At 63.2% G+C, this 10,293-nt stretch overlaps 5 protein-coding genes across 5 annotated transcripts; 2 read left to right on the top strand and 3 right to left on the bottom strand.

The window, feature by feature from the left end:
* Positions 1-1,231: 1,231 nt before the first annotated feature.
* FIBRA_06564 (uncharacterized protein) lies at positions 1,232-2,513 on the top strand (the record flags this gene model as incomplete). Its single annotated transcript, XM_012328281.1, has 3 exons — positions 1,232-1,493; positions 1,562-1,711; positions 1,780-2,513. 3 exons carry the CDS (start codon positions 1,232-1,234, stop codon positions 2,511-2,513), a joined length of 1,146 nt encoding a protein of 381 aa, XP_012183671.1.
* Positions 2,514-3,809: 1,296 nt separating this feature from the next.
* FIBRA_06565 (uncharacterized protein) lies at positions 3,810-4,228 on the bottom strand (the record flags this gene model as incomplete). The annotated part of the gene is made up of 2 exons (XM_012328282.1): positions 3,810-3,939; positions 3,990-4,228. The coding sequence occupies 2 exons, from the start codon at positions 4,226-4,228 to the stop codon at positions 3,810-3,812; spliced, it is 369 nt and encodes a 122-aa protein (XP_012183672.1).
* Positions 4,229-4,955: 727 nt separating this feature from the next.
* FIBRA_06566 (uncharacterized protein) lies at positions 4,956-5,510 on the bottom strand (the record flags this gene model as incomplete). Its single annotated transcript, XM_012328283.1, has 1 exon — positions 4,956-5,510. One exon carries the CDS (start codon positions 5,508-5,510, stop codon positions 4,956-4,958), a length of 555 nt encoding a protein of 184 aa, XP_012183673.1.
* Positions 5,511-5,672: 162 nt separating this feature from the next.
* FIBRA_06567 (uncharacterized protein) lies at positions 5,673-7,406 on the top strand (the record flags this gene model as incomplete). Its single annotated transcript, XM_012328284.1, has 2 exons — positions 5,673-5,952; positions 6,007-7,406. The coding sequence occupies 2 exons, from the start codon at positions 5,673-5,675 to the stop codon at positions 7,404-7,406; spliced, it is 1,680 nt and encodes a 559-aa protein (XP_012183674.1).
* Positions 7,407-8,589: 1,183 nt separating this feature from the next.
* Positions 8,590-9,434, bottom strand: FIBRA_06568 (uncharacterized protein; the record flags this gene model as incomplete). The annotated part of the gene is made up of 2 exons (XM_012328285.1): positions 8,590-9,125; positions 9,182-9,434. The coding sequence occupies 2 exons, from the start codon at positions 9,432-9,434 to the stop codon at positions 8,590-8,592; spliced, it is 789 nt and encodes a 262-aa protein (XP_012183675.1).
* Positions 9,435-10,293: the final 859 nt, after the last annotated feature.

Genomic DNA, 10,293 nt, shown 5'->3' on the forward strand with positions numbered 1-10,293 from the left:
CTCGCGAACAGGAAGGCGGCGGTGATACAGAAGATCCTGCGGGAGGTGTATGCGCGGCACGGGGCGTACTCGCTGCAGCACCTCGCGGGCGGCAGCCGGGGCGACGGGGAGGGGAAGACGGAGGCGGGGGGCGCGTCGGACGAGGAGGCGATGAGGGAGCTCGTGTCGTACGATGGCGTCGGGCCGAAGACGGCGTCGTGCGTGCTGCTGTTCTCTCTGGGCCGCTCGTCGTTTCCGGTGGACACCCATGTCTTCCGGCTGTCGAAGCTCCTGGGCTGGGTGCCGAGCAGGGCAGATAGGATCACGGCCCAGGCGCACCTGGACCTGCGGATACCGGACGACCTCAAATACGGCCTCCATGTCTTGATGGTGGGACACGGGCGGAGATGCAAGGGGTGCAAAGGCGCAAAAGGGGCCAAGGGCGACGGGGAATGTGTCCTGAAGGAATGGCTGAAGGAGAAGAGAGGGGCCAAGGAGGAGGAGGAGGAGGAGGAAGAGCTGGAACACACAGCGGACGACGAGTGCAAAACTTAGTGCTGTCCGGCTACTCTCGTCAAGATCATGCAACGCGCAATTCTGGGGTGTGCCGGTAATGTCTACTCTAATATGCCTACACTGGCAGAATAATCGGATCGTGCTAGTCTATACGGGTGCTTCATGATGGATAATACGCAGGTCACTCGTTCTATCGTATAGCTCGTCGGTAATCAACGTTCAGATATATATGTCGGCCGCTTCCCAATCAATACACTAGTGAATTGTCACGCCACAGGCGCGTCATATCCACGTGTATCCGTTCGCCTCGACTTTGCGGACCCAGAGCAAGCGCCCGCGTCCCCGGGCATTTTTGCGAGTCGGAGTGGCTTGGCTGGCCCTGCTCCGGGTTCCTATGCTCAAATTCGCCAATCTGCAGCGGCCATGTCTCCTGAATCGTTGAGCGCAATCAAGGGCGCCCACATCGACCAACATGTGCACAACAGCTGCCTCTTCTGGCACCGGATGCCGGCGGTCTGCGGCACGCAGGGAGGTCTCCCCGTTCCCACTGCGAGTGGATGCCACTGATTGAGGCTGATTTCCGGCGGGAGACTGCACACGGGCCTCGAGGCACCCCTCCTCGTGCGCGAGTGGCTTGCGTAGTCCTTGATCTCCTCCCCCCGCACCCGCACCCGCATCCGCATCCGCACCCACCGCTCGCGACTCGGGCCATAACGTCCATCAGAGGCGCCTCGACATGCTAGGGCCGCAGTTTGCAACCTGGCCGGAGAATGTATCAGATCTTGCGCACCGAGTCGACACTGGCCGCCGGTGGGTTCCCTCGCCGAATGTGGACCCCTTCCCGCTGCCGTCCGCCGAGTCGAAAGAGGAGCCGGTCATCCCTTCTGCGCAGAGCTCGAGCTCGTACGAGAAGAGAAAGCGGCACGGGGACGACGACCCGTTCAAGCGGCGGCGATCGTTCCGATCGTGGCTCTCCTCGTTCCGGCAGAGTTTGTTCGGTCTGTGCACTGTCGCATTGTCTCCAGCCACTTGACCCCGCTGATGTAACGCCCATGGTCCCCTCTAGGCGGAAGACGCAGGGAGAGGGACTCGCCACAGGACACATGCGACTGGCCGGCTCTGTGCGGCGGCAGGCACCAGGTCACTCCAGCAGAGTGGCGAGCGTATGGATACTGGGCGCGGCCGTCCGTCAACGGCGTGATCGTACGAAACGCTAGTACGTGGGCCCCCTCTCTCATCCTCTCTCCCGCCCTGGGCTCACCGCAATCCGCGACCCCGCTCAAGCACCGCCATCCGTCCCCAGGGATCTCACTCGCAGAGAGGTCGAGGCCGTCTTCCGCAGCCTCACGGACGAGCATGGCAGTCCGCGGCCGGAGAACTGGGTCCCGCGCATCGAGCACCCCTCCCTGCCGCCGCGGCCCGCCCTCTGGGACACGCCCCGGCAGCCCGTCCACCACGTCCCGCCAGCCGAGCTGCAGCTGAACCCGTTCCTGCGCCACCGCGCGACCGGGCGGCCGCCGATCCTGTTCGACCTGCGCGTGCACCAGTGCCTCGTCTACCTCGGGGAGCTGCCGCCGCTCGCGCCGGGCGAGGAGCCGCTGCGCATCCCGTTCTACTCCGACGGGCCCAACGGCTCGCAGCCCGCGACGCACCCGCCCGTCGCGAGCGTGCGCATCACCGCGCTCGCGGACGACACCTTCCCCGTGTTCCCGTGGCCGATCACGGTCATGCCGCACCACCCCGCGCTGCCCGTGCTCGTGCGCGACGTGCTCAACGCGTGCATCGCCAACTTTGAGGAGCGCATGACGCGCGAGGAGGTCGACGCGCTCGCGCTCGACCGCCGCCCGCAGGTGTTCCGCGCGTACTGGGCGCGCGTGCGCAGCATGGTCGCGGGGCGCATCCCCGGCGACGACGACGGCCTCCGCCGCATCGACTACCTCGGCGACCGCGTGTTCTTCCGGGGGCTGGAGCCCGCGCCGGACGGGGACGGCTTCATGCTCTTCATGGGTGCTCCATAACCGCCGTCGAGGACGCGGCCGTAGCGTAGCGTGGCGTGGTGTGGTGTGGTGTGGTGTGGTGTGGTGTAGTGTGGTGTGTGTGGCGCGGCGCGGCTTCGTCTATTTCGGTGCATATTTAGCTCGCGTCGTCTCTCTCCGATGTAGGATTATACTTCGTCTCCGAGCGTTCTCTTCCACATGTGGCTTCCCATGACGCGCACGGCACATCTCGGAGCAGCTGACCTCGCGCTGGCCCCGGATGACATACCCCGCACCGCGATTGGCCCGCGCGGGGTTCCCAAAGCAGCTGGCCTTGTCAGCGCAGACGGAAAGAGGGGCCCGAGATTCGCAAGGACGGTATAGTAGCCGGCGGACGCGAAGCGGGGGTGCATTCTCGCGCGTTCTGGACCGCAGATTCAGGTGCGCCCCATCCTGCATTCGTGCAGGCCTGGGCGCGGCGGTCTAGATACCCATCATTCCGCGTCAAAAAAAAACAAAAAAAAAACAAAACACGGAACTAAATCCACAGAAAAAGCACAGGTGTGCTATTCGGACCGGGCGTGCAGCGGTCATGCCTGGTGATAGCCCGAGATCCAGCGCGGCGCCGGATCTCCAGAGATTGGCAGCGGACAGCTGGGCGGGGGCTAGTGGTAGTGGCGGGAGCAGTTGCGCGGTGTCAGCCTTCTCAGCGTCGTGTGCTCGCCTCCGTAATGCACCGAGGGTCAGCGTGCAACGGCGCCTGGTGGTGGGGGACACGAGGGCATCACCTGCGCACGGCACGCGCCCCGCGTCGTCCGTGGCGCTCGGCAGGTGGGCGACGGACGTCAAAGTCAAAGAGGAACACGACGGGCGGGCCCAGGACGAGTTGGCAGCGCTCGCAGGCAACTCGCATATCGGGCGTCCAGCCGCGTGACGCTTTGCAGCACATGACCGCGGCATCTCGGTCCGCAACTCCGCTGGGCGTCTGCACACATTTGCAGATGCGGCGCGCAGAGCAGAGACGGACGGCGAGGGAGAGTCGCCTCGCCCGGCGACGACGCCACAGGCGCTGCAGCTGAACTGAGTCCCCGAATTTGTCGTGCCGCTGGCGCCAGGCAGACGCAGACGCCCGCGTTCGCGGGCAGGTGCTGACGTGTGAGATGATGCCCCGAGGACGCGGTAAACCAGGGAGGCGGACCACGCAAGGCATTACGGGGGCGATGTCCATGCGCAACACACAGAAAGGGTGGGAACGGCGGGTGACGAGACTTGTCACGCGCGCGATGGGGACCATCCGGGAAGGGGCGAGCGCACGAACGAAGCCATGGTATCTAGCTTCTACGGCGGGCTCGGAGACGAGCAGTGCTTCCGCCACCATGCCATCCGTGTCTGCGGGTAGATGCCAGGCGGCTGCAGACGGGGAAGAGCGCTACGACAGCGAGCAGATGGCTTCCGTGGGGCGCGTACCCTGGGCGGGAATCAGGAAATGGCGAAGGACGGCGCGTACTTGCGGCTTACGGAGTGCCCTCGGACGGCGGCGGAAGAAGGAGAGAGCAGGCGAGGGAGGATTCCGCAGACTGGGGGCAGGCACAGTAGGCCGGACCGACACGAGCAACGTCGCCGCATGAAGGAGCCAGGTGTCGTAAGATTGGAGAGACAGCTGTCGCGGCCAGCGGGAGATTGAGGACGGGCAGCTGCTCAGACAGACCAGCGGGCGGTGCGTATGACGCATTCTGCACGACCACGAGGCGGGACATGACTCACTCGGATGACCACTGCGAATCGTCGTGTGCTTTGCCGTTGTGTTATTCTGGACAGGCGCGTAGGAAAAATAATAATAATAATAAAAACAGGACTGATCAAACAAAGTCGGAAGGGTGTACCGTATCGCGACCAGCGCCTGCTGTGTGCACGGGCCGGAATTCGCTTGCAGGCTGCTCGTTGCGGCAAAGCTGCAGACGCAATGCAGCGTGCAGCAAGCTCCACGAGCGGTTCGACGGAGTGAATCAGTGTTGGAATCAGCTGGCTGCGGTAGTGAGTGCACTGGCATCGCAAGGACCATCCATGGCTTCCAAAAAGATGAACGCATGGGATGGCAGTGTTGGATGCTCGGAACCTTCGCATACCTCCGCGAACAATGGTCTGATCGTGTTCCGTGTCCAGCCTTAGTATACCAGTCTTGATGGGCTGATTTGAACAAGGTTTGTAACAACTTTTGGCTTTCCTCGGCGCTCAGAATGATGTTGATGAGTCTGCAGCCTCCATGCCTTGCATGGCGCCGGCCTGCTCTTACAGCTCTCACTGGGGGTAGGCCTCATGGCAATGCGGTGTTCGGGGACTCACTTTTCCTCCGCCTCGCGCGTTCAGCAACGTGAAGCAGACTCCTCCTCCATCGAGCACCGCCTGCAAGATAAAGCCAGCCAGGAGGCGACGTGATGAGATGTGTCGCCGGGGCGGATTGTTCCTCGCTTGGACGGAACTCGGTCAGACGACTCCACAAGGCGGTGGTGGTGCATCCGGCGAAAGCCATTTGCGGACATGAACGGTAGAGATGCCATATCGCTCCTTGTCCATGCCGTCGCGCCCTGCGCGCACAGCCTCTGGGCCGCTGTCCGAGGGGGGAAAGAAATCATCATCTCTCGTCGACATGAGCTGGTGACCCCATGGTCCGTGAAACATATGGCAGGAACGGGTGTTGTTCGCTTCGTGCTGCGCCGTCGCCGAGTCGCAGGCGTCGTGGGCGTTGCCAACGTCGCGCGTCTCCTTGGGCGAGGATGACGAATGACTCGCCGCCCAGCGCAGGCAAAAAGCCAAATTGCGGGCGAGGCCCGAGCGGAGGAAGTGAACCTGAGAAAAGATCCCGACTCGAAAGCTGATTTCAGAACAAACCTGCCTAGAAGAGAATAAGGCAGAGCACATCTGCAGCATCGGCGCTTCAAGGTCCGTCTGCCCCAGACGCCTTGCTTCCCTCTCTTTCTCTTTCTCTTTCTCCTTCTCCTCCTCCTCCTCCTCCTCTTTCAACTTACCATTACCATCCATCGCGCCCGAACCATGACCGAGCCGTTCATCAACAGTGTGTTCAGCGAAGGGCCCGACGACGACGGTATGTGAGCCGCTTACCACATTTGGCGCGCTGTGCTCACTTGGTATCGACCACCATGGGGCGCAGACGGCATGCCCCCCCTCGTCGACGCCCCCGCCATGACGATCACGTTTGCGACAGACATGAACCCCATCTCGTTCAGCTCCGACCCTACCGCGTACGAACTGCCCACCGACGGCGCCGCCGACCTACTCGTCTCCTCGCCGCCCGCATCCCCAGCCCTCGGGGCCACCCGTGTCTCGCACGCGAAGAAACGTGATGCGTCGTACATTCCCCGCCCGCCGAACGCATTTATCCTGTTCAGGTCCTCCTTCATCCGCGCACAGCATATCCCGGGCAAGATCGAGGGGAATCACAGCGCTCTCTCAAAGATCATCGGTATGTTGCCGCCGCACAGCCAGCACGCTGCTGTCTGATGTGTTTTATATTCAGGTAAATACTGGAAGTCCCTCCCGAGGGAGGAGAGAGAGGTCTGGGAGGCACGGGCGATTGTCGCCCAGGCCGAGCACCGCAAGAAGTACCCAGACTGGCGGTTCAGACCCAGCGCAAACGCGCTCGCAAAGGTCAAAGACGGGCCCAAGCGGCGTGCCAATAGGAAGGGGAGAGGCGAGGCAGAGAAGGAGGTGCGCAGTCGCGAAAAAAGGTGCGCCAGGATCGCTGCTCTCCTCGTCGAGGGCAAGACGGGCTCGGACCTCGAGGCCGCCGTCAAGGAATACGATAGCGTCGCGAAGGAGGCCAGTCAGGTCAAAGAAGAGGGCAGCGTTCCTCCGGAGGCGGCTACTCCAACCCCCGGAGAGCTCCAGGACGCGAATGTTGGGTCGCGGGCCGCCCAGACTGAGCCTACTGTCGAGGTTGGCCCGCCGAAGCCCACGGAGAGTGACTCTCTTCTCCCACACAAGCCTGTTGATGGGGGCGGCACCCCGGCCAGGGCTCCCGGACGCGTCAGCGACGCCCGCTTCAACGTGCCCTTGACTGCCATGTTCAAGCGCTCCTCGTCTGCCCCCGCATCGCACACGCGCAACAGCATCGCCTATTTCGATGATTCGAGCGCATACATCTCCGCCGGACGTCGGTACTCTGTCGACACCACCGCCCCGTTCGCAGCCGCGTCGCTCTTTGCAGGCAGCCTTCTCTCGCCTCCCCGCAGACACGAGGATACACCACGTGTGGATGCTGGGGACAACGTGCCCAGCACGCATCCCTCGCTTCCGGGATTCTGCAGCCCCAGAGACTTTGTGTCCTTCGGTGGCAGCACCGAGCAGTGGCACCAGCCTACCGTTGAGTTGTTTGACACAGGCTTTCCCGCCCGTGCGCAGCTGACGTCCGCCCTGCACATTCTCCCGGCACAGGGTTTTGGTCCCAGCACCGTATCGGCGGACTGCTGGAGCCCTCCGCTTCCCGCGTTCGTCCCAGACACAGAGGGCTTCCCCAGCCCGGCGCACTCGCCCCCGCCCGCCGTTCCCCTCGCGCTCGACGACGGCGACTGCTGCGCAGACCTGGCCGACCTCACGAGGATCGCAGCACAGGGCGTGCCGAGCGATCTCTTCCGGTCATCGTACTCATCGCTGAAGGGCTGGGCCGGGGACTCGACGTCGCTCGTTCCCCCGCTGATTGTGCCCCCGGCGGATGCAGTTGTCATGCGCGATGCATTTGAGGCCGCCGCTGCCGCTGCCGCGTTCGCAGAGTGGCCTGGCACGGGCGTGGCGGTCGCCGCCCCAGCGACGTATTCGTGCCATTGGAGCGACCCGACGGACTGGCAAGGTTTGCAGTACTATGCGCAGGGCCTGCAGGACTTGGACTGCCGTCAGGGCCACGGGCTTTACTACGACTGACCGCGGCGGCTTACGTCCAGCGTCCAGATGGAAGGTCGGTTTTTTCCGCGGATTATGACTCATTTTGCAGGACGTGTTCCCCCGTTATTTCGCCTCTAGACGCTACGTTCGCCTCGGAAGATTCAACTCTGCGACGGGCACACTGCTCTGGGAGCGGCGTTGGAGACTCAACTCTCTGCGCTCGCGTCGCCCCACCAAAGTTATTTTGTTGTTGTTGTTGTTGTTGTTGTTATTGTTGCTGCTGTTGTTGTTGTTGTTGTAACACCACATGCCCGCTCCCCAAGGGGTCCGGGCCAGTCTCGTTATCTGTCTCCCATCTTCTACGTGGATGCTCTGTTCGGTGGCACCCCGGTTGTACGATTCGCCACGATGACTCTGTCTCTTCTCCCTTCCATCGAATATCCCCCATTATGTACACCAGCGTCGAGCCCTGGAACCGCTATGGTGCGTCGCGCCGCGTCTTCCCCTCTATGTCCGATATCTCACGCGCGATCCCATCGATGTGTGTCTATCTGCAGTATTTTTTTGTGTGTTTTACGTGATACGATCTGGACGACGGCTGCGAATGCGAATTTGACGTCAGCTTCTGTGCGGGACTGTGGGAGCGCACGCCGAGCATCGACTTCGCGGGCAGCGACCCGCGCTGCGGGGACAGAGTCGCCTTGTGCGGGCGGCGGCCCTGTGTGCGCACGTGATGCCATGAGCTGCAAGGTGCTTTAAGCCATCGTCTGCGCTCTTGCACGGCCGTACGGTCGTGCGCACCCCGAGCTCGCTGTAATCCGCGAGCGAGCGACTCGACGACGCGCATGGCTGTGTGTGTGCTCTCGATGAGGCTGTCCCGTTGTGCTCAGTCCGGATGGCGTCGCACCGAGGAGGCGCGTGCGAGTCGCAGGCTCATAGCACATGCTGCTGTTCCTGGAGCCGGGATCGCGCACATCCATCTGGGGCGCCGAGTTGGACGCTGCTGCGTTCTCTTCTGGCTGCGAACGACATGCCCGAGCACGCCGCTCGCGACCTCTCCCGTTAGCTCGTCTCTGACCCTACCGAGGTTTCGGCGTGTGGGCCCCCGACGCGCCGTCTCTGCGCGCTGCTGGCAGTTATCAGCCCTCTTTCTCCCCGTTTTCAGCTCCGTCCTCGCCGTGTCCGCTCGTCGAGTCAAGTGACCCTGACTTGTGCAGCAGGATCACACCGTCGGTCCTCCTTGACGACGGCTCCAAACGGACTCTGCCAGGGTCCAGATGCCCGAGGGGTCCTTAATGAGACACCCTTTCCCTTCCATTCCGCAGAACCGGCCGGCGTCACATGGAGGCTGCATGTGCATCTGCGGGGAGACGGCGCCCGAGACGAGACGGGCCTGCAGGATCTCGCCATCGAACGCTTTAATCAGGCCGTCCGCGGTCAGCCCACCACACTCGACAAGACGGCGCGCGGCCAGCAAAGACACAGTGGCGGGGCGTTCGGAGGTTCGTGGCCCTCTTCGTCTTCGTCTGCACAGGTTGCGGTCGCGCTGACTCCCGCCGTGTGCGCTCTGCACAGGCCGAATGATAGGGTAGCCCGAGAAGGGGCCACTCGCAGCGTGCGCGGGGTTGGCTCTCGATGCGCGCGCCGACGGGTGGATCTCAGTGTCTATGCGCTCCGACGGGACATCGGGCGCGGGCCGGGGGAACTCTATCTGCTCAGCCGCGTCGCTCAACTCTGTTCCAGGAGTGGGGTGGACGACTGCCATTGCACCGAGCGTTCGCGGGGCCGGGTGCTCTTCCACGCACGCCCCGTACGGGTATACTGCACCTGCACCTGCCCCGCCCACCCCACCTCAGCCACGTTGCCCGCCACGCGAGGGGATATATTTCTCGCAAGATGGACTCCACCTCCACGTCTGCAGCGCGGTTCGACGTTCATTCCGGCGTCCACCGCGCGCGTGAGGGTCGCACGAAGGCGTCCGGCCTTTACCCGGCTCTCGGTTCGCATCTTCTTCCCTCGAGCACGGCGGATGTTGCGATATGAGATCAACTTGAAGAAGTCGGACATATGGCGCCGAGAGCTCCCGGCCTGAACGCTGTTGCGGCACCCATTGCTTATAACGGGGAACAAGGCGCGCCACCCTTTCCCTGCTCGAGTCAACTTGCACATTCCTGGCGGCGTGCAACCTTGCTGCCCTGGACGAACGCCTGCTGCGCCCTGTACTGATCACGCGTGCCCCATGTCTCAGGCTGGCGCTCCAATCTGGCCTTTCATTCATTCTCTCCACAGATCAGTCGGCCGGCCCAGTTGTCCGCCCAATCCGTACCATTGCTTGACCCACGCTCGCGATGATGCACGAGTGCGTGGATCGTCCAGCCGTCTGGCCCAATCCTCCTCACCCCGTGCGGCCTCAGCGACTCGGTGTGTGACGCAGTGCTTGCGATGATCGTCCGTCCAATGGCGTTCTCCTGCCATGCGACGTTCCAGACCCCTCCCGTCTCTAGGTCCGCGCAGCTTCTGGGGCGCCACTGTGCCCGAAACTGACTATCACCAACATCCTGACTCTGCCGACCAGTGCCCCCCCAATATGTCCCCTGATCCCACCCCAGTTGTTCCAGCGCGAGTCGAGAAGGGCCGCGGGCTTGGCGCAGGCCCGCAGCCACACGCAGACACGCACCCATTCGGCCGCGCACATTTATCGCGGTCGCCCATCGTCGGATTTGCTCAGCATCACCTAATGTACTTACCAGGACCAGCCCGGGGGTACAGTCCACTCTACGGCGACTCGACGCCGATGCGCGATCCCTCAATGCCATACCGCACCGCGCCGCGCCGTGCTCAGCTTCCTCCGCAACGGAGGCCTCGTCTCCAAGTGGATAAAGGGCAAGTCGCAGAGCATTCAAAAGGGCGACACGACCCCCCCCCC

The sequence above is a fragment of the Fibroporia radiculosa genome, assembly GCF_000313525.1.
Source record: "Fibroporia radiculosa TFFH 294 genomic supercontigs, scaffold7981, whole genome shotgun sequence".
In the NCBI taxonomy this organism is placed as follows: domain Eukaryota; kingdom Fungi; phylum Basidiomycota; class Agaricomycetes; order Polyporales; family Fibroporiaceae; genus Fibroporia; species Fibroporia radiculosa.